The sequence below is a fragment of the Poecilia mexicana genome, unplaced genomic scaffold, assembly GCF_051168715.1.
Source record: "Poecilia mexicana isolate PSO_F unplaced genomic scaffold, ASM5116871v1 scaffold_22, whole genome shotgun sequence".
In the NCBI taxonomy this organism is placed as follows: Eukaryota; Metazoa; Chordata; class Actinopteri; order Cyprinodontiformes; family Poeciliidae; genus Poecilia; species Poecilia mexicana.
The window spans coordinates 3739430-3764022 of record NW_028263391.1 but is presented as its reverse complement, the minus strand read 5'-3'; the positions used below and the strand labels follow the sequence as shown (position 1 = coordinate 3764022).

Sequence of the window (24593 nt, the reverse complement as noted above, 5' to 3'; positions counted from 1 at the left end):
TGTATTCAGCTTGGCTTCTCCAAGTATGTTGGCAACATTAAAAACAACCATGAAATTAAGTGCACTTTGTTGAACATTTCATCACGTCGTTTAAAAGTGCGTGCCACTTTGTATCCCTTCTTTTTCTAAGCAATTTAAGCGTTTTGGAATGATGGGAGTCAAATTCACATTGTTTTATTGCCTCAAGATGGGCTGTGTTAGGTTGATGTGTCTTGTTCAGTTATTTTTTCCCCCCCAAACTTCATGATTTGAACTTTGGGAAACTTCAGATCATCTATAGCTGATGCCCCTTAAATCATCTAAAGCTGCAAAATTTGACATTTCAAAAATTAATTTGCTTAACATAAACACTCATGTTAAAAAAAAAATCTTGTTTTTCGATTTTTGCCCTATCAAAAATGGTTTAGTTTGCAAAACTAAAATGGAAATACATTTTTGACCTCGCACTAGTCACAAGAGCAACAACCGGATCTTGCCACCGGTGAAAACAACAAAGAAGAAGACAGCAAGTAGCTGGAGGATCATGATGCAGCATATTTTTGAATAACTTATTCATGTGTAATTTTAATTGTTTATTCAATCAAAACTGTGTTTTTCGACATTAACGCAACACTGACAAAGTTATGTGCAGATTTGTAATGGAAACATGCCTTATGTCTGCCCTCAAGGGATCAAATAATTAATCCCTTATTAGTTAAGGGATTAATAAAGGATTATTAATCCCTTATCAGTTGCCATCAGTTGCCAGTGATGGCAAATGATAAAGTTGCCATCACTTGTTGCTGCTCCAGGCATTCAGCATGCTGAGGTGAGTGTATATATATATTTTTTTTATATCAAGTTATGTCATTGATATGACTTAGATGTGCATGAAACTGAAAGGCACTACTTTAGTATATTGGACGTACAGATTATTATCAAACTTAAAGATGAAAACTAACATAGTTGAACCAGGACTTTATGTTTGCTGCTTGTTTTGGGGGGTTTGTGTTTCAAAAGCCAGAAAAGAAGATGAAAAATACATTTCCCCTAAATGTTTTGTTGAATGTTGTGGTTTAATTGCGCATTAAGTGGTTCAATAGACATTGAAAATCACAAATTCTAAGAAGGTGTCATAACAGGTAGTTTGTGATGCATGTCATAAACTACAGGCTAGTTTATGACACCAGTAGCCAATATGGCTGCTGTGTGTTTCAAAAGTTGTGAAAACTCCAAAATATTTGACTTTCTGAGTGACATCTCATTAAATCTTTCAGGTACCACATTGTACTAACTTTGTTTGTGAATATGTTCCTGGAGTATTTTAGATAATGTTGTTTTCAGCCCATCCTACGTTCACACCTCACAGTCAAATGGTAACGCAGCAGAAACCCATTGTCTTCCTATCCACAGGATTTCAGCCCAATCTCTTTGAAAATCAATACAACGTGACTCTCCCATGTGATGCTGCGAGGAACTGTTTGTGATTTGCCACTAGATAGTATACCAATCCCCCCATTTGGGAAAAGGAGGGACACCTCTTTGTAGTGCTATTTGTGCTGTAATTCCTTAGAATAAATGAGACATTTTTGTGTGAGGTTTCTCCCTCTACAGAGATTTTTTTACAAAACAGTAAATTGACTTGGGGCCAAAATTTCATGACCTTGGAGCAGGGCTTTTTCTTGTTATTTTTAATATTGCATTTCCTTTGGATTTGAAAACATAAAATGAAAATACACTAGCTTAGCTAAAGTTTGTTAGCTTGTCATAATGAGAGGTGACATGAGTGCTGCCAGCACTTTTGAAGACATTCTTCTACTTTCTTCACCTCTCAGTTGTCTCCAACAGGGACAATGTGTCAGAGAAGTTGGTATCAGAGGTCAGATAAGAACCCTTCCTGATTTTGTACTCGCCAAACAATGCATCAAAGAACGATGCTGGAAATGCTTCAGTTATGAGGTTTTTACAAGTTTTAGGGGACGGGGGAAAAGAAATTCACATATTTATTTCAACTGACTAAAACATTTTAGTCAGTTTCTTTGTGACTTACATGGGCAGAATTATGTATTCATAAAATGAATACCATTCTAAAGCACAATCAAGTACAACCTTCATTTGTTATAAAAATGCTTCATCTATCAAATATGACTTAAAAGAAATTTGACTTTGTGATTTAACACCTTGAAATTGGGCCTCTGTCTCTGTGTGGCAGAAGCTTGGAAGCTTGGAGACCTTAGCTCTGGGGAGGAGCTTCATCCACGAAGGCGGAGCTAGGTCCATCCAGGTGTTTTGTGCAGCTTAATGGCTGCCACGTGAGATTAAATAATTACTCAAACATGCACGAAAGAATCAAGCCAACACTCCAGGTTTGTTTGTGATGAAAGTATGACATTATAAGATTATGTAAAGCTCAAAAAAGTTGATTTTACATAACACTACCCCAATAAAACAATTGTAAGAACACTGAAGGCCAGAGGCTGAATCTAACTCTGGATGTTTTCAGCATTCTGTGCCCTAAATGTGGAGCGTGACGGATTTTGATTCAAACTACCTATTTGATGACTCAGAAAAGACACTGGTAACTCCAAACGAGGCTCTCTCAGGGATGATTTAAGCCCCCCAATCTGAGTCATCTGCCGTAATGAGCTATCCCTCAAAAGTTCTGTAATCCAAAACAAGGTGAGTGAAGCGGCATGGTCACATTAAGGCGCGCGTTCAGAGAGATCTCTGTCCCCAGAACGATAAAAGATGACAGAGCGATGACGGCGGCAGTCCAGAATGGAGGACTTGGTGAATTTTTAGCGCGGTCAGAAAGGGATTTACGTGATTCGACGGGGAGAGCGCTCCTTGAAAATATGAGCTTTCAGGTTGCACCAGCCACGGAGCAAATGTGAAGTCCTGATTGAGCTTATTAAGCAAATTATCCAATTAGCCAGTGTTTAATTTCCCTGTTAAGCATGACTTTACACAGTTAAGTGAAAGGAGGGGCGGAATTATGGGAGTAGGATAATCATTCTTGCCTCATTTGTCATCGTAAAAAGTTTTGATGGCATTTTGCAGAACGAAGCAATTTAGCTCGACGTGAAGAACATAAAAACAAACAGGATCAGCATTTTGCTCCCCTTTGTGTTTGCTGGTTTTATAAGGCCACGCATACTTACACGTGTGAGTGTGTGTCTTTGTGTGGGGCGGGGGCGGGAGAGGATCACCGGCTTTTGGCTCATGTGTGATAAACATAAAGTCTCAGAGAGGGAATTACTGTCCACCTGTTTACCATTCGCGCCGAACGGTCAAAAGTGTGAGGCAATGGAAAGGAAAAGCATCAACAATTTGGCATTTATTTATTTATTTATTTATTTATTTTTTAAGTATGAGGAAGTGGTTTGCTGTGGGTGGTCTGATGTGAAGGAATGAGAAGGCAGTTTTCTGCTGACTTATTTTTTAACTATCGCTTTGCTGTTGATTCTACCTGCTCCAACTACTGCCATGGCTAAAATTTCCTCTCCCCCCCAAACCTTTTTCTACCTTTATTTATTTAAAAAATCTCAGCGCCAATTTTTTTCTCTGAGTGGCACTGAGCCCTTTTAGACCTGGGATAAATACCTAGCAAAATCCTGAGCGACTAAAAAAACAAGGAAGGACAAAAAACAAAAAACGAGGGAAATGTCTAGGAGCCACGGCCTGTCAAGGTAACATTAGGAGGTGGTGTTGGTCCGTGGAATTGAATAAAACCCCTCTGGCGTGCGTGCGTTGGTGTGTGTGTGTGTGCGTGTGTGTGTGTGGGCGTTTGTGTAGTTAAGGGGAGGAGTGGATTCTGACAGGACTGAGATGTAAGGTCATTTACCCACTGAGGAGGCCTGACAGAAGTTGATGCTGATTGATTAGGAGGAGAGAAAAGACGAATGAGTAAAGCCAGTTGAGTGAGCAGGACAGGGTGACAGGTGGTATGAGAGGATGAGGCGCCGCTGGAAGAGCTTTAGGAAAAGTTGGAGCTGCAGTGGCTTGTAAAAGTGTTCACAGTGTTGCAGGCAGTGAACACTGGCTGCACTCATCTGTTCAGTCCGCTTTAATCCAACTCCGTCTAAAACATCCGGTTCATTTGAGGAACTTTGGTCAGCCTAAATATCTAGATCTCAGTTCGATTAAAGTGAACTCTGGAACGGTTCGAATGCCTTTGTGAATGGTAAACACTCCAGAAGCAGGAAGTGGGCTGTAGAGCAGTACAAATGTGCGAATCTAGAAGAAATGACTCAAGAGAAATCCTTTTTCTGAAGATGGAAGTTGTGCTCAGTGTCTTCAGAGATTTCCCTGTTGTTTCCTTTAGTGATTATGGTGCAGCAAGTGAGAGGGAGAACAGCTTTGGTTTGTTTGACTCGGTGCGATGTGAAAGCAAACCACAGCAGCTGAAAATGTAGCAAATGTTTCAACTTTGGTCCCAATCGAACAGAGTCTACCAGACTATCAGGTGTGAAAACACCCTCAGAAGTCACCTCTACTTATTAATTAGGTGACTTCTGAAGTTAAAGAAAGGTTTGGGATCTCAGTGAGCACTGCTCAATCCGTCATATGAAAATGGAAAGTGTGTGGCAAACCTACCAAGGCATGGCAGTCTACCTGAAACTGACAAGTAGGGCAAGGAAAACATTAATCAGGGAAGCAGCCAGGAGGCAGGTGGTAAGGCTGGGGGAACTGCAGAGATCCACAGCACAAGCGGGAGCATCCACTGACAGGACGAGAATTACTAATGGAAATCTGGCCTTTTTGTAAAAGTGTCAAATAATACTGAGGAGAAAGATATAAAGTATGCCACACACAGTTTGGCACAAACGATGGCGGAAACAGCAAACATGGAAGAATGTGCTCTGATCAGATCAACTTAAACTTTTTGACCTGCGAGCAAAATCACAAAATTTTACCAAGTATTTTTTGTCTAGTTTCTAGTGCGAATGTCTTTTGTGTAAATTTAAGTGTACTAACTTAAAATGAAAATTTCAGGAAGATATATGAGCTTGTTACAAGTCAATAATTCCTTAATATTAATAAAAAGTACAAGTTCCATTGGCAAAATATTTCACTTATAACACTGGAAAAATGTCTTGTTATAAGTTAAATCATTTTCCAATGGAACTAGTACTTTATATTAATATAAGGAATTATTGACTTGAAACAAGCTCACACAACTTGCTAAAAAGTTATTTATTAATTATTTCAAGTGATCTAAGATATTTGCACTAGAAACCAGACATAAAAAATAATTGGTAACATTTTGTGCTTTTGCAGTGTAAAAGCAAAAAATGTATGTCTGATGAAAAACGCCAACACCAATTCCCACAAAACCGTCCCTGTGACAATGTTAGTGGTTCTAAGGATGACCCAAAACAGACATGGAGGACATATGCTAAATACAAAAATAAGGTTAAATAAGTGAACAGAAACTTGAAAAGAAAATGCCCACAGACCAAAGGCTAGAGAAAAATACACAAACAGAACACTACTAAACACAGAAATAACTCAAATACAAAGTCAGATGGGCGGAAATAAATAAACAGATGAAAACAAGACATAAGAAGGACAGAGCAGGCAGAACCAAAATAAAACAGCATACTGCAAAACGAGAATCAAGAGTCAAAGTCAAGATACATCAGAAACTCAAGTATCTCATCTAAATACATTTATGTTTCCAGACGCTCTGCATCCAAACTGACTTTGAAAAATAAATATTTAGTCCCTAGATGCTTAAAGCACTGAACTTTGTTTCTATAAAGTGTTCATTTTACTCTGAACTCACCTGGACATACTATTAATTGTCATTAATAATAGAACATCAGAGGCGTCCATCACTTTGAGATGATGTATCATATAAAATCCCAACAAAATACAATTAAGACTGTGGTTGTTGTGTGACAAAATGCTAAATAATTTGTGGTGTCTAAACACTTTAGCTAAACATGGGTTAGGTATTCAAGTTGTTGAAGAGGAAGTTGAAAAATAATAAACTTAAAGCAAAGAAGCAAACTAAAGATAGTAATTCATAATGTTGGAATACAATGCCACTACAAAATGTGTGAATGCTACCCAAAATCCCATTTCCCCCCCAATATTCATCTGCAGAAACAACTAGAACAAGATATAGCTGCCACAGCGTTACTTATGATTAATTACATTTTACATGTATTTCAGAATCTCTTCAAAATCCAGAGGAATCCAGCTGGATTTGTAAAAAACATGCTAATATAAATGATATATTTATAGTTTCAAGAAATTCAATGTCAAGTAACATTTTCTTTACTTGAGAATATTTTTCTTAAAATAAAAATATATCTTACTTGTACAAGTAAAATTGGCTTGTTTTAAGTAAAAATACACTAATTTTAAGATATTTGTAGGTTCATCTTGGTTAGATATTTTTTCTTGTTTTGGAAAACTCTTGACAAAATTTTCTTGTTCTGTTGGCAAATAATTTTTCTTATTTTAAGAAAATTATACCCGATTTTTGTACTTTTTTTCCTTGTTTTTGAAAGGGGACGTTTTGCACCTTGAGAGGTTTGTGGCTGCGGGGGACCGTCTCCTTCTTCCCCAGAGCGATGGGCTGCTGGTTGGCCGCTGTGAGCTGGTGCCTCTGGAACACCAAAGCCTCCTTAAACTCCTCCTGCGTCTTTGTCTCTAACAGCTTCTGCCTGAAGGAGATGTCAGAGAAAAGGGTGCCAAACGTCCTGCCCAGCTCCATCGCCGTCTTGGTGCTTTTCTACAAGAGACAGAAAAATGACAAACACTGATTGTGTCACACAGGCTATCATAGTGTTTTAAAGTCTGCTTCAATTATTATCAGAAAAAAGGGGATGTTTTTAAGACAGGGCCAGACTAAGAGATTTTTTTTATAATTATCTCATAATATTAGCACAAAGACACAATATTGCCATTAGAAAATCATGAAATTAACAGAAAAAATTGCTTTAATGAGAGCAAAGTTTTCATAGAGTTATGACCAGTCTAGTCTGTGATTCTTTCTTCAAAATATTCAGCAGTTTGTACAATCCTACTACTGGATCCATCTTAAAAGCCACCTGAAGCCTTTAGCCATGTTGCTCCAAGTACATGTTTCACACAGGAAGAAGGCTGGTGGCCTCCATTTTCTGTGTCAGTAATGGCCGACTTCTGTTCCGACGCAATGACATTTTAAGCATTACTCAAACACCATTTGAAATAAACTCCGATGTTTCTGGATTGGAATCGCCTCCAATTAGTTAGCAAGTTTAGCCAACCGTAACTCAGAGTGCAGCGACTGTGGGAAGCCAAAAAAAGAAGCAACAACCTGAGCTGGCTGCGCAGCTCCAGCTTTTCCTTTATCCCTTCTGGAGGATAATGGGTCATGGGAGAATGAGGGAGGACTTGAGAGGCATCAACAGGAAACCAGAGACCATTTGTGCCCACATTTGTGCAGTGACCTGACTCCATCACAACTTGATGTGTGTGCCATGTTCCACACTGACAGGATACCAATGATGAACGGAGGACTCTGCATCAGTGATGCCTCATGCTCAGATGAGTCAAGGTGGACAGACGGCATTTGCCAGATGTTGACTTCTGTTTGATACTGGAGATCTGAGACGTTATTTTTTGCCGTAGCATTAAGAATGCCTTTCTTCAGACTATTTTTGATTCGTTTGGATGCAACGAATAGAACGCACCGTCTGAATGAGAGCCTTCAGCCGACGTGTCTTAATTTATGCTAATGCAATTTAAGATCAGATGAGAAACAAAGTGACAGGAAAGAGTTAAAAGTCATTTTGAATGTTTTGGCGCTTCATGCGAGATCAAATATCCAACAAAAGTGAAAATATGGGACCGTAGTGAGCCTCCCTGTGTGACCTTAAGTTCAACCTTGGTTGGATTATGCAGCAGAGCAATGATAAAAACCCAATTTGAAATGCTGTGGCATGACTTTAAACAGACTGCTCTTGTTTCCAAACTCACAATGTGGCTGATGTAAAATAATTCTGCAATTCCATCAACACAAATGTTTGATGGCAGGTTTTGCTCCCTGCAATAAAGGAAATCAACATTTATGTTGTATTATTCTACATTTTGTATCTGAATGTGACAAAAACAAAAATCAAAAACAGAAGGAACCTGTATGGGGAAAACAGTTTCATTAAACTGTACCAGTAATTTTGATCTTTTGGGCCATTTGACATCTACTGAACCTCTTAATCTTACAGCTTTTTGAAGCAATCCCTGTGCCAATTTTGTTTTTGCAAACAGTGAAAATCTCATGTTTTGATAGAAAACTCTGTTACAGCACAGATCCCTAGAACCTGTTTCCAAATTTAAATCTACATGTTGAATTTTGAAGTGAGGTAAAGGTAAGCTCAAATGAAACATTACTGGCATCCCTATTTGTGCACTTTTTGCTGAACAGCAGGAAAATCAACTGAGACTTCAAAGTCTGCAAAACCTTTCTGAAGACTTTTGTGTGTGTGTGTGCGTGTGTGTGCGTGTGTGTGTGTGTGTGTGTGTGTGCTTTCAGATGTTTTTTTTGGCTTCATGTTTTTTTGCTTCCTTAATAATCCCTCAAAGTATTTTCAGAAGCGCATGTTGTTTTGAAACCCAGCCACAAACTGTTTTAGATGCATTCTCTTAAAGAAATCATGAACGAGGGAGTAACTCTCCTTTATAGGCACAACTCCCTTTGAAAAACCTGAGCTGCATACTTGGGCCGGTCGTGTGGGGAAATTGGGAGATCCTATGAAAAGAGATTTTGGAGGAAAGGAGGCAACTCCTGCTGCACTGCACGTGTGTGGTTTTGTTCTGTAACAACCCCAGTCATTTTTATGTAAAGTTCAGCTCAAGAGGAGTGTGTGTGGTCATTATTATGAAACTACATCTAACAGGGACAGATTGTTTATAAGTCATATAGAACAATTATACAAATCTGATCTGCCCTTTCACAGGGGGATTAGTGTATCATGTCAGTGTTGGCCTGTGGCTTACACCCCAACCTGATGTCATCTCTTGAGGCTAAAGATTGGATTGCTCTTTGCCAGCCATGTGGAGAGAACATTAGTGCCATGACTGGGTGTGTGACCAAGTACATATACTTCTGTGTGGACAACACCGTCCCCACCAGAACAATGAAATGATTCCTTAATAACAAGCTCTGTGTCACTAGTGAACTAAAGGAAGTGTTGAATAAGAAAAAAATGAGCCTTCAGGGACTGAAGAGAAAACAGAAGCAGCTCAAAGTCAAAATTAGAGACATTTAATTTCCCTTTGTGATCAATAATCTGAATTTGAATAAAAATGAGATTTGGGACTTTTTTCAAGTCAGACTCGAGTTACAGTGTTACTTTTAGACCATGTGTAAAAAGAAAATTTGTGTGTGTAAGTGTTGTGTCTATGTAATCTGACCTGTATGTTGCAGTTGAGTGATTGTGATGAGCACAAAAACCAGTCATCGAGGAGACATTCTCACAGAACATGGATTTCTACAACATATTTTGTCGCGTCTTGTTCTGCCTCTTGTGCTCTCTAGACAAAAGTAACCCTGCAAACCCTCTGTCACAGCTCTGACTGTGAGAGTGAATCCCCGGCACCGAGTCTCCCACTGTGAAGAAAAACAGAACAGCCTTATCGAAAAGCAACAGTGGAAAAGGTCCAGAAAAACTGTCACCACATTGTTGTGGGAATGTTCAGCAGTCGTGTGGTAAATAGCTTAAGATGACGCTGTATAAAAGAGGCTGGAACTAAATGTTTTGAGGGGTCGATTTTTAAGCTTCTGTGTGTATTTACCAATGTTTCACAGACATGCGACTGTCTACCATTTATTTTTAACCCTTCAAAACTTATTCTGATTAAATTGTAACTGGAGCTGCCTTCCTGAATCAAATGCTTACAAATCACCTTTGAGTTATAAAGCCAAACTATCTACAAATTATATTAATAATAATATTAATACAAAAAATATTAACACACGAAGATGAATAAAAATGTGGGGGAGTGGAGAATAAGCAACACTATGATCAACAAAACAAAAGCTTAAAAATATTTTATGAAAATACAATTCAAACCACGTAAAGTGCATTTATTAAATACATTTAATAAAAAGACACATGTGCCTTTTTTCTCACTGTGAAGTTAAATCACACTAAACTTCTCTTGTTTAAGGTAACTTAAAATGAACAAAATTATTTTCTATTCACTAAATAGCACATTAATAAGAGGATATAAAAACATTTTTTTAAAAATTGATATTCCTTTTATATCGTTTTATTATCTTTTGACAGATGTCAATCTCATTTCCTAACAAACTTCTGAGTTGAATTCTATAAACTGAAAGTTGAATACGAATACTTGGCCTTAACTCATTATGCAAAGCTGTAATTGGGATGAAGGTCATTCTGCAGAGTACTGACTCAGGGGCGAATCAATATAAGTACATGCCACACTTTTCAGTTTTTATTTGTACCATAATTAATTTTGAGAACCCTGCATCTTTTTCCATGAGCTTCACTATTATGATGGCCCCTAGATGCTATAAAATCATTAGATTTTACCCCAGAAAATATGTTGAAGGTTGTGGTGGTAACACCTCAAAACGTTGACGTTTCTAGAGGATATTCACACTGTTTTGAAACCATACACGAAACCAAGTAATGAAATAATAATAATTTAAAAAAAATCTAAAAGTTCTTGAACGCTAAATATATTTACCTTGGGCAATTAAGCAAAAAAAAAAAAAGAAAAAAAAAGAAAAACAACTTCTCTGAGGCTTGTTGACTGACTAGTGATGGAAAATGCTCCACCAAAACGGATACAGATTAACATACTGTACATTCACCAAGCAGAGGAATTCCCATTATTATTATCATCGTGCTCCTTCAAAGATGTTCTCTTGCAGAGGAAGTCACCATAAAGCATAATTGAGGCATAATAGGTCTTCGTGTTTACTTGGGGCTCAGAATAATGTCTCTCAGAATGCCATTAGTGGCTTTGATTGCTGCCTCTAAGACTGGCGAGGAGAGTGCTGCAGGAACTACAAAAAGGAACAAAAATAAATAAGGGTTGGTGTGGGAAAATGAGATAGAGACCAGAGACGCAAACAAACTGAAAATATATTATAGTTAACTGAGGCATCTCTGATTGCAGGCTAGCCTCCCTCCCTCCCCTCCATGCATGACAATACTGGTGAAACTGGTGTTCTCGTCGGTTTGGGTAAATAAAATATTCAAGGACAGAATGAGACAAAAAAATCTTGTTTTTCTAGCAATAAAAGGCAGATATTGGGAGGTGGCTTTCTTGCTGGAATGGGGCAACACTCAGCCTTCTGACGACAGGGGAGTGATGTGAAACTGTGAATGCATTTATCCAGGTATGTATTTTGCTAAAAGCTCGAGATGGAGCAGAAAGGAACAGAAAGGTTGAGCTGTTTTATGGCCGCCAGAAATACTTCACATTTTGATGGAACAAAAGGAGATTCTACAATTAAAAAAAATACAAAAATGTAAGAAACAATCGTTACCTAAAACCCCCCACCAATAAATATTTAGATGAAAACTTTAATCATAATATCAAAATAAACTGTGACTTGTAATAAGCTGCAGATGGGACTTAGATTTTCTTTCACTAATAGCTTTCTTTCTACCACCACATTTGTCGAGAGGCAGATGACCTTGTCAGAACAGGTTTTGTGGTTTTGTCGTAGAATTTAAGTTTTTGAATGACAGTGGTTATGTTTAAAGGTTGGGATATCATTTTAAATACTATCTCTGCTTTTAACTTCTCCAAAGCTTCCTCCCAGAAACTTCCAGCATGTTCCTTAGTCTCCATGATGCTGTTTGAGCAAATATTGATAACAGCACTCACTTAAAGTGCATTCCTACCTGCCCTGTTTAGTTTGCTTGCCTAGAAAATCTGATTCGTTTGGCGAGGTGTGAAGTGAACTCTGGTCCGCCTAAAAACCTAGGTCTGGTTTGGTTGAACTCTGGAGCATTTCGGAAGTATGTTTGAATGCCAAACGGACCGGCGACCACTCCAAATAGGAAGTGGGCTAAAGCGCAGGGTATTCTGGGTAAATTCAACCAAACAAAACGTGTGAGTCTAGCACTAGCAGGAGAAATTGCTTGCGATCTTTTACCAAAGGCAAAGGAGAAATCCTACAACCGCTAAAATCTGACGCCACTCCATTTTTGTTTACATTTCATGAGGAATGAAGTTGCACTCAGTGTCTTCTTCAGAGGTTTTCATGTCATTTCCTCCAGTAGTTGTTGGTGCAGCGCCACCACAGGCGAGGAGGGGAATAATTTTACAACTTTGGTTCCCAATCCATCAGAGTCTACCAAACTGTTAGGGGTGAAAACATCTCTAAACTTTAATGTGAGAAATTAAATGATCCAAAAATGTTGAGGACGGTTGAAATAGTCAGCCCAACCAGGAAATATGACAAACTACTAACCTGCTTATTGGCAGAAATAGGAAGACTTCAAAAGCTGTGATCTGTGGTCTGGTCACTGGACAAAATTTGCCAATGTTTGATTACATTTTTTGTTTAGGTAACGGAGGGAAAGGAAAAGTAGTAGCCAGTACAATGTTTGAGTTCCTGTTAGATAAACCAGGCTTGTTTAGGGGCTAATGTCTATCATGTTAGGTAATCACTCTTACCTTCCATTTCAAAACCGTTTATCCAAATCTTTAGCTTGTTTTAGATGTTTCCTTTTGGCTAATCTGCCACTGATAGGCAGAGCTGTTTTCTGGTATATACATTTAGTTCTCTAGTTGTAACACGTTCCTCTTTCCCACATTAAGAATAAACAAAGATACAAAGTGAGAGCTGTGTATTGTATATTTCTGAATGTTCTCCTGAACCATCTTGTTGGTTGGACTCTGGGGTTTTGCAGACTGACTGTCCTCCTTGAGATACATTCACATGTAGGTTGGATTTCTTTACTAATGACATATTTTTGAGAAGCAGTTGGTGGTGCTGTGTTTGTTAGGTTTGTCCAAATAAAGGCAGATGAATACATTGACCTGTAACAATTTTTTTTTCCTTTAGATTTTATTGTTTTGTTTTTGTAGAAAAGCTTTTTGCTTTCTCTTCACTATTATGTTTGAATTTGTGTTGATCGATGATATAAAATTCCAATGACCTTAAGTGGCATGAATATTTTTGCAAGTCACTGTAAATATTGACTACCTGATGTTGGCATTTTTAATTATTTAATTTTAAAAAATCAGTGATCAAAATGGCTGGCATTACAAAAGTGGGAAATCTTACACATAAATCACAATCATTAACTATAAATAACATGAAAAAAAAGATAAGTAAAGACAATTAGGAATCACGAACGATAAAATGTAAATCTTGCTGCAGGTGTTACCATTTTGGACGGGGCGAGTATCAGGATGACATAGCGGACTTCGCAGCAGTTCTCCCCCCAGTTTTGCGGCCTTTCCAGACGAGAGATGCACACATGACGCCTCTGGAGATGTTTGACGTTGCAGCTGCAGAGAGTGGAAGAAGGAGGAGGTTTTTTTATTTTTATTTTTTTACAAATGTCAGTGCCTCAGCCCACCAGCGGTGCCCTTCATTTCCATAGATTAACCTCTTTCTGCGGAGCAACAGTTAGACAGCATTCAAATTTGCTGGCTAGACTTGTGTTCGCTCACACGCAAATGGAGGGAAGTAAAACAAAATATTCATCTGTCACTTTTCTCAGATCAGAAACCAGAAACACAATAAAAACCAGCATAATAAACACAGAAGGTAGAATAATAAAAGGTAAAACAAGAAATATTTAACATCGTACAGCACAGAACTGGTTACAAGCCTGTCGGGATGAATTTTCTTCAGCTTCTTTCTAAAAGAATCAACAGAATGAAGACATCACAAAGATGAAGGCAGCGGGTTCCACCATCTGGGGGCCACCGCTCTAAAAGATTTCTCCCCTCTGGTCTTAAAATGTGTTTAGAGGAATCATTAGCAGCCCAAGACGGGACGATATCAGACGGCCAGAAAAGCTGTAAGGCTCCACATAGTCAGAGATAAAGGCTGCGGCTCGACCACATGGGGCTCTGAGAGTAAGGACTGAAATTTTAAAACGAATTCTAAAATGTGTTGGTTAAAACCCGACTGGAGACGGTAAACATGTGAAAAGGCTGCTCCGATAATCAAGAGGAGGTGAAATAGATAAATCGTCTCTGATTCGGCTTTTAAACACCACAGTTTGTAGTTTAGAAATATTTCTCTGAAGAGGAAAGGTTTTCTAGCAAGTGGGATTCCAGAATAAAAAAATGATACCAAAGTTCCTGGGGTTTGGTTTGGCAGAAGATGCCAAAATAGCAAAAAAATAATGCTTGAAATATTATGTTAGCTTAAACCCACAATTCTGACTACACCTGGGAGCCTATAGTTAATCAGAATACTGTGATCAAATGTAAACTCCAGGAGAAGCATTACAGAGGATGCTCCAGAGTCAGCCAACATGAAATTTAGAAAGTTTGAATAAATCAGTTTATGTGGGATAAAGTTTATAAAAATCAGACTGAATTTCACAAGATTTGCCATAAAGGAAATGAGCTTGTCTGACACCATTTTCTAGAAGTTTTAAGATAAAGGAGAAATTGTAGAAAGGCCTGCAATGTTTATGCTGTGTTAGCTCCAATTAGCACTTCTTTGAGAAGGGCTCAACAACAGCATGTTTGAAAGAACTGTGGACCTGTTCAAAATGAATATTGTGAATTCCTGTAGTACGTTATTAGAGCTAATGGCAGGAAACACATTTTTTAAACAACGTAACAAGCAGGATGTCGTTTGGACAGGTAGATATTTTTATGTCATCCTGTAACAATGAAATGTCAGGGAGAGTTACTGGATCAAATACACAGAAACTGAGAAAACAGAGAGCCAGAAACAAAGTTATTCAGCTTAATTCAATAAAACTTGATCTGTTCCCAGGGGACAATTAAAGAGGTGTAGAGGGCAGCAGCAGAACATATGAACACACACATATAACCACATAAAAAAACAAGTTGTGACACATTGATGGACATTATTCCCCTGACGTTATTGACTTTCATAAAAAAGAAAGAAAGAGAGAAAGTCATCACTGTCAGTTTTAGAGGACACGGATAATGCAGGATCACTGGGGGAGCAAGAGAGCTTTTTGTTTCAAACAGGACCTTAGAAGTTTTCTTATGTAATTCCATTCAGTAAATTTTTATACATTTATAAGAGAATCAGAGTTTCTTAAGGTGGAGCCTGTGCTGTTCCACCTTAACCCTTCCAGACCGAACGTAGCGGTGACAATCCAGCCAAATTTGCAGCGCCATCGTTCTGCCGAACTTTGCGCTATCTAAGAAATTCCACTGATTTCTGAAAGGGGAAACGTTGCATTTTCCAGACAATATCATGTTATTACAGTAATTTCACCCCCCACCAAAGAAGGGAGTGAAATTAATCTGAAGAGCTCTTTTTTTAATAGATGATAAATTGCACAAATAACTTGCTAGATATTGAAAGTTCCAGTTAATATGGATACATGGGCAAATATATATTTGGACATTTAAAGAACTGCGTACAATTAAAATAAGCGGACAATTGAAACTTATGTCTTATAGGGTTAAGACAGTTTCTTTGGGATTTCTCAATTGATTCATTTATTCATGAAGAAGCTTTTTTGTAAAGGGGATTTCCAGTGGTACCAGTATGATAAGGATGTCTGAGTGATTACTAAATCAACATTAAAACATCAACATTAAAACAATCCATCAGGAAAGACAAAATCCTGAATATTGAATACACAACACAGAACAAAAATGTAGGATTTATATATATATATATATATATATATATATATATATATATATATATATATACCTATATACAGCTTTTCCATTTATTATTAGATTTGGATTGAAAAAATCTTCCTGAATTCAACAATTCATTTGTGTTCCTGCTTTAAAAAAAATAGAGATATGACCATTAGCTGGAAACAGCCAACAAAAAGCAACAGACATTAAAATCTGATGCTATGCTGATTCCCTCCCCCGTGTTGACCCTCTCCCGCGGTGGACTTTAACACTATCATCATCGGCTAACTTCCTCCTTTGCTCTTATAATTACACAGGGAGAGAGAAAGCTCTGTGAGTTGAATATCAATGTGCTGTTTTGAGACACTTGTACAAATGACTGATGCTGTCCTACCAAGCATGAAACGCTTTATAGGATACATTATCATCTCATAGATACTTTCCGGTCTATAAAAAGGATTAAAAAAACAAAAACAAAAGAAGTGACACACCCAAGGTAAATAAAAAAAAAAATCTGGTGCAACAAATTCCCTAAAAAAGTCGCCTAATTAGCAGCTAGAATCGAACTACCAGGTTATTCAAAGCGACATAACAAGCTATAAGTTAGTTCTCACTGAGCTCGGTTTAGTTCACCAGAACATTCCAATAAACCTGAAAAACCCAGAGAGTTGATCAGAGGAGCAGCCAAGCTGACCGTCACCACTCTGAAGAACCTGCAAAGATCCACCGCCTGGACGGGACAGTTTGTTAAGAAGTCAACTATTAGTTAAGTAAGCATGTTCTTTATGCAAGAGCAACAGGACTGAGCTGAAGAATGGGCAGACGTTTCAGGTCAGAAAAGCTGATGGAGACATAAGTCTGAATTGTTGGAAGGTTATTGCTCAACGACTCAGAGGAGCTAAACACAAATGCACACCACATATTTCAGATTTGAATCATTTCCCCCATACAATAGTAATTACTGTAATGTTTCAGTATGTTTGAAAGGTCCAATAGCTTCAATGCTTTTGCTCAGATGTTCTCTCTTTGTGCAGTGGTTATTTAGTCAGAAATACAAAAAAAAATCTGTTACAGATGCAGAATGTTATTTTTATTACAAAAAAAATTATATATATATATATATATATGTTTGTTTTTACATATGAATTAAAGCTGAGACAAATAATGTGTGGGGAAAAAAACTCCAGTCTTCTCCCTATTGTCCTACTGCCATCTGCAGAAATGCACTGCTGCCAGTCAGAAACAACCAATCAGAGCAAAGGGGAGGGGCTTAGCACTGTCAGTGAACCTCAACCTGCTGTGAATGCGCAAGATAGTTAGTATAACCACTGATGGTGACAGATAAAGAGTTTTCTGGTAACTGTAAGTTGTTTCTCCACCATTAGCACAGATGCTCTGCATACACAAGCCTGATTGACAGCGTTAAGACCCTACTCCTGGCTCTGATTGGGTTTTTTTTGGTCGGGAACGGTGCGTTTCTTCAGACGACAATAGAAGGCCAAGGAGGAAGAGGAAGAGCTTGATTTTTTTTTATATATTATCTGACTTTTGCTATACTGTCAGAAAATAGTGAAAGTTTTCAGAAATATATAAAATTTACATACTGCAGCTTCAGATGTATGTAATTTCAGGTGTGATAAAAAGCAAAAGCTTAAGAAACATGGTTTGGTTATCTTTTTTTTTTCCAACAAATTGTGTCAAAATTAAAGTATTTCTTTCATGCTAATGTTTGAAAACAAACAACAAAAAAGCTCTGGCATCATGCATGAAAATACCCAGACAGAGGAACAGATGCTTACAGGATGCAGAGCCAGGACTGCTGGTACTGGACCCCGGTGGCTGTCGCCGTCACGCCTTGGATTGTCTCAGACAGCAGATGAACTGTAGGTCAGATGTCAGACACAAGTTAGCTAAAGATAACATTCATTCCCATCGCCACACATTTTTGATTGGACTCAAAATATAATCAATATAAATATAACCAATCAAAAGTATCATTTTTCCAGTGCAACAAATACAGCTGCTTCATGGCAACTTAATGTTTACTTGGCAGAGCTGAGATATAATTAACTATATTTCTAGTTGACTTGGAGCATTAATGCCTTTGCAAAATGTCTAATTTCATCATACATTGGTTTAAAATAGAGTGTTGGATAGGACGGTATTGCCTAACATGCTGTGCTCAGACTCTCCATATAATGTCTACATCAGACGTATCTAATGAGCTTCTGCTTTAGACAGTGACGCCTGGCTGCACCGAGGAAACATCAGACCACGACAAGCTAATAAGGATGTCCATCCAACCTTAGGGAAACACCAGCACTCATTTTGAAAAACACATTTTAATATGCTGACATATTTGTGCTGCAGAATGATTAAACGGGGAGCGCTGCTGAAGGCAGCACATTGCTGCCGGATAACAGGAATCTCCAGGTTGACTTCACATGCGCTAAAAAATGATGAATTGCTGGGTTTTGAGGGATATTCTTTCACGGGGACTGAATATACAGAGAACATTTGGCTTTTTTTTTGTCTCGTGGCATCCTCTTTAGCTAATCAGCAATAGGAAAATGACAGGCTGGAAATGTTTTGTATCATAAGCAGCGGGGATGATCATTTCCATATCATTCTGATTTTCCCTGCCAGTGATTTCTTTCTTCCTCGCGTCTTTGTCTTTCTCTCCATCACTCTTCTTTTCTCTCCCTCTGCCATGCCATCTCATCAATAAAGTATCCTCCATTCATGCCAGAAAATGATGGGCATCACCATGACAACAGTATCACTGTGCTCAAGGAGCAAGAGCGCAGAGGATAATAGAGAGGTGTGTGTGTGTGTGTGCGTATAGCCAAAAATTAAGAAAGTAGAGTATAAAAGAGACGAGAAGGACAAGAAGGGAAAAGAAGCGGTTGCATGGTGTGAAATAGAGAGAGGGAGAGAGAGAAAGAGAGAGAGAGAGAGAGAGAGAGGAAATTGAGAAATAAATAGAAAAGGAAACAGGCAGGAAAGGAGAACAAGAGGTAGTGCACATGGGGAGAGGAAAAAAATGGAAGCGGGGCTGATATGAGTAAAAGCACACAAAGAGGGGGGGAGCATGAAAGTCAAAAAGGGGAAAAACAAAAAACAAAACAAAAAAACCCTCCCCCCCCCAAAAAAAACAGACAAGATGAATAGTAAAGGAGGAAACAGAAAGAGGGGAGAGAAATATAGGAGATGGACAGGGATTCAATTCAATTAATAGCAGTAAGCCTGACAGCCAAGTAGTAATCAAAAACCATCCAATTTCCCATTGACGTCAGGGACGAGATGAGGGGAGAGCGGGAAATGGAGACGGACAAAACGGCAGAGGAAGAAAAGATTAAAAGGAAAAGAGAAGGGGGATTAAGGATAAAAAAGAAAGTAGCAGAGGTTACAGGAGAGTGGAGGGAAATCACAGAGTGAGAGCAGCCAATGTGCTCACCAAGGTCACATGGTTCTCTAAGCCAAGAGACTATCAGGCTAACATCACAGAAACAGAGAAGCTAACGGCTAATAATACAGTTAGCAGTGATAAACATGTCACTCGACATTTTTGCTACAATTACTTTATATAATTCTCATGTCTATGTGTTGTACACACAAGTGACACAATCAGTGCACAACATGAACAAAGTACATCTACAAGGTTTACTCTCTCAACTCATGAAAAAAAAAACTATTTTTCAAGCTGGCATATTTTTAAATTCAAGCTAGCAGCACTTCCTGGCTTACTAAAATACTTCTAATGCCTTTTAATGCAACTCCAGTTTTAATAAAAAAAGAAATGATGCTGAATAAACGTGAAGCTCTGACTAAGGGTTTTCACACCTAGAGTTGGTTTCCTTTGGTTCGAATCAGCTGAAGAGTTTAACTTGCAACTTTTTTTTCCCTGTGGTTTGGTTTCTTTTCAAAGAGAGTAAACTCCAAGCGATTAAAAACCTAAACAAACCAGGCCAGAACGTTTAGTCAGTTTATTAGTCAGATGGGTCCAGGGCATGCAGAAGAATCAAATGTTCCAACATCTGTTACTTACAACAGCTAAAGTGCTGCAGACCTCTTGTGCAACAGTTAAGGATCTGTGTTTGTGATTCAACTATAGGAATGTTGCAAATAAAATTAAAATAAAATAAAAAATTGCATCAACTGGGGAAAACCACAACTGACCAAAAACCCACTCCTTTTTTTTTACCCCCAAAAAACCTCTCAATCTCTGTGATTTCTAACTCCTCTGCAAATAATGAAACAAATCTGGAACATTTTGGACGGTGTGCACCACATTAGATTTATCGTAAAATTAACACATTTCAGAAAAACACACATTGTACCAACAGTCACATGTGGTAGAGATACTGTGATGGGGCTGGTGAGAGGTTTTCAGACTGACAAGTCTTAGTATTGCAATGATCCAAAGCACAAGACGACACAAACCTGAGATGAAATGGGATTACACTGAGGAAGCTTTTCATGCTCAACAATTCCATCACAGTGATGCAAAAAGACTCAATAGAAGATTCAATTTTGTATTTTCTCAAGTAGTCTTTGATATTTAGATGTTTTGAATCGGAAATATCAAAGTGCGGAAATAGAGCAAAACAGCTGGAATCTGTATTGGGCAAACGCAAAGAAAACTTAGCAACTACATTTTGTTAGCAAGAGATGGTTTTGCAGCTTTCCTCAAATCCAAAAGTTTACATGCATGTCAGAGATAACTATCTTCTAAACTTCATGATTTGGGTTAAATGCTAAGTTTTCTGGCATTTAGCAAATAGAAATAATTTTGGTGATCCTAACTAAGCTAAAATAATAAATGTTTGGTCTGATTTAACTTCAGACGGGGAGAAAAAATGTTTTCCTGTTTTTTTCTTTGTTTTCAGCAGCAGGGTCACAGTCTGTTTGGAAACCGTATATATCTGTGTATTTTACCACTACATATTTCATTAAAAGTGGAAACAAAAATTGATGTTTTCATGTAATATCTCATGTTACACCTGTGGCTATTAGACGAGTGCAACAAAATTTGTAAGTTAGAGTGTTCGGCTTATGTCTAGGTACAGTTAGTAGTTTGGAAATTACGGTACTTATGCTCCATATGGCTGATTTAAAAAAAATCTAATTTAAAAGTAGGATTTTATGGCTAAAACCATCTTGAGTGTGTATGGATTGACTGCTGGTGTGATCGTCTAGGTGACTAATTGAGATTTCTTCAAATCTTGTCATTGAAGTGAAGATTTCCGCATGGTTTCGTCAGTATTTGCCATACAAACACTGCTGTTTCCACACACACACACACACACGCACACACACACAAAAGATCACAAATGCTTACACACAGCATATCAAACGTGACAAACTTCAATGGAAAATAATGAATAAATGTGAAGGAGGCAAGAATGGATGGCTGGATAGCCCACTTTGATCTCTGGGTTCTTGGTGGAATCATTTATTGTGTTATCCATGCAGTTTGGTTGTAGGGTAAAAAAAACCAGATTGCCGTTTCCCCCCCAGATCCCGTAAGGTAGTAAATAATTTGTGACTGACAGCGACAAATAAGCACGAGATGAATTTATAAACAAGCTAAACCAGGCCAATAATTCAAATGTTAATATTTCGTTTGGTCCGTGTGCCAGTTGAACATCAAAGAAAAGGAGAACGTCTACAGAGATGAGCTGCTACAAAAGAACACAGAGGTTATCAGTGTTTCTTTAAATGTGTATAAAAAATAAAAAAAAAGGAAAAGAAAAGCCCCCCGGCCCTCGCATATAAAAACCTTTTCTATTATGCCCTGAGGTGTTCTTAATAAAGATCATGTGCTGCAAAAAAAGAGAAAAGATCGACTGTGGCCTCGACCATTGTTCGACCTGTCAGTAAACACATGCGCACACTCACGAACACACACCACAGAGGAGGGAAAGAAAAAAAAATGATTGGCTCCTTGTGAGTGTGGGGAGCTTTGAAGACGGTGATTAAAGCAGGGGAATGTTCCCTACTGAAGGAGCAGGTGAAACGTTTACAGTAATAATCCATCATAGCCAATCACCTTGCAGCTCACAAAGGCTATGATGTCAAATGGTGATGAGAGGGGCCACTGGGACTGGGTCAGAGGTCAAACTTTATTATCCCTGAGAGGCTTTGATGAAATTTAAATCATGTTTTATAAAACTCTTTGTTTCGTCATGTTACAACCAGAAACATCAATCTGTTTTTATTAGAATCTGAGACGACAGACCGACGCAATGTGTCTGTATTTGTGAAGTGGCAAGAGAAGGATATCATGTTTGCAAAATAAATTAAAACTAGTTGTTACTACTTCTTTAGGTAACAGTATGACTGTGAGTGCATGTCACAGCGTCTCAAAAAACATTTGGAATGCCCTTCTCTGGGACAGCAGTCACATAAACAAGTGTGATTTGAACAACTAAACCGCTCACAGTTACTGCATTTAATCTTATTTTTAAATTTGTTGATATGTAATGATACTCTCATTGAATAAACAGTGGAGAAAACTAACAGTCCCGACAGCAGGGACAGTTTGGAGGGTTTTTAGCAGCATATTCCAAGCCTTTCTGTCTTGTAATTTTGATGTGAAAACCATAAATTCACTGTCTCAGAAAACGAGAATGTTATGAAAAAGGTGTTAAATGGAAACTCTTTGTGTCATCAGCTAATCAACTTAAAACACCTGCAAAGGTTTCCTGACCCTGTAAAGAGTCACCTGTCACAAAGTGGGGAAACCAGAAGGTCATTGCTTTAGAAGTTGGTTGTTCACAGAGTTCTGAATCCAACGATATTCACAGAAAATTCAGTGGAAGGACAAATTGTGGCAGTAAAACATGGAACAACAACAGGGAGAATGACTTGGCATTTGCAATTTGACAAAATGCAATGTCATTTCTTGTTTCATAATTGATGACTGTTATATTTTAGTGCCTCGTTGCTGAAATGTGCCCTGAAAATAAATCTGACTTTGACTGTAAAACGTGTCATAGAGTGAGCTAATGTGATTTTCAGACTTTGAGACACTGAATTGTGGCTTTTCTTTACCTGTAATCCAAAATCAGTAAAAATGTAAAAATAAATAAAATCATGAAATATTTTACTCTGTGTAATGAATCCCTATAAAATGACTGTTTCACTTTGAGGTAACTGGCAAAAATATGTAAATAAATCTGTGTACACCAAACAAGCCGGGTTTTTTTCAGCAATGTTTTTTTTTTAAAAACCATGTATCCTGTTCCTTCCACTTCATTATTATGTGCTGCTTTGTAATGACTGCAGTTGAAACGTGATCAAAATTGAAAGTGTTTAATGAGTAGGAACCTGAGGGCTAAACAAGTAGCTGTCTCTTTCTTTTGTTCCTTTTTCTTGTTGCACAAGAAAAGAACCAAAGTAACGGACTCTGCTGGATGGACCTGCGGCAGATTTAAGGGGCAGGTGAAGAGGCATATCTGTGACACTGTGAAATTTCCCTGGTGTCTGTAATCATTTGATGACTAGATAGATCAACCCAGTCCTGAGTGTGGAAGGAAAAAAAAAAACACAAATGGCATACTGATGGTGATTGGTAGAGAAGTGAACGACTGATTGCAGCCTCACAGGGGCTGATGCTGACATTTTCATCCAATTAACACAGCTTACCGTCATCAAAGAAAACGAAACTTTGAGACTTCTCTGCATGTGCAGCAGGTGGGAGAAAAAAAACCAAGAGAAAAAAAAATAGTCAGTACAGTCACCAGTAAGCAGTTTCTTAGGTTTTATACATAAAAAACCACACACACACACACACACACACACACACACACACACACACACACACACACGCGCACACGCACACACACACACACCGCCGAGTCAATCTGGTCGCACGTACACACATTTTCTGGTTAACAGACATGCACATAAATATCTCTGCTGAACAGAAGCTTCATTTCCTGCCCTCCTTTACCTCATGCATATTAAATATCCTTTTCTAAAGAAGATCCCTCAATGTCATATCGTTGTTGGCGAGACTGAGATCTCATCTTTATTACTATCTAAAGGCTATTACCAAAAATTGGATTTCATCACTGATAGCAGTTCTGCATTTGCTTGGTTCAAAGAAACCCCAAAGATGTCAAAGAAGAGATCAGGATGAAGAAGAAAATGACCAGCGTTTGAGCTGGTGCAGAGCTGGAATGAATGGTTTCAATTCAATGTTCTGATAACACCAGCAGAGGGGGAAAAAAAAAAAAAACTCACATCGCTGGACATAAGTTAGTGTTATTTATGTCTGACGGCAAGGAGCTGCTGGTATTCAGAAAACATTTCTTTCAATATTCAAACTAAAATAGATTTTTCTTTTGTCAATTTTTAAAACCAATTAATAAAAGGAGAAATAAACAATAAAATGCTGAAAGGTACTTTTAAAAGGTCCAACACGTTAATTCAATTTGTATTATAACTCCTGTTGCAAAAGCATCATTAGGAAAAGATAGACAAATACAAAAAGAATGAAAAACACAAGATAAATTAAGTTTCTTCCAAAAAATGCGCGTGGGTCACTACAATAATGTCACCTTGAGTTAAATTAAAGAATCTCAGACAAATTACAATGAATTTTAAGCAAAGGAAAACAGAAAAGAAACATTCTTACTGCTGCAAAAACAAACATACTGATATTGACAATAACTGTATCGTACTCAATTATTGTTACTTTGATGTAAATACTAAAACAAAACTGAACCGTCAGAACTGATCTGTATTTTCTATCGTATAATATTATTGCAGGGATATTTTCAAGCAGTCAAACTGAGGTGAAG

The 24593-nt window shown here is 38.0% G+C and overlaps 1 protein-coding gene across 4 annotated transcripts in view; it reads right to left on the bottom strand.

Moving 5' to 3' along the window:
* slc4a11 (solute carrier family 4 member 11) overlaps window positions 1-24593 on the bottom strand; it is a 146036-nt gene that overhangs the window by 33394 nt on the left and 88049 nt on the right. For all 4 annotated transcript variants that reach the window (XM_088002545.1, XM_088002542.1, XM_088002543.1 and 1 more), the window contains 3 exons: window positions 17583-17664; window positions 13353-13476; window positions 6515-6724 (listed from right to left, as the gene is read on the bottom strand). In XM_088002545.1, the coding sequence (XP_087858671.1) occupies window positions 6515-6724; window positions 13353-13476; window positions 17583-17664 (416 nt within the window). The remainder of the gene's footprint in view (window positions 1-6514; window positions 6725-13352; window positions 13477-17582; window positions 17665-24593) is intronic.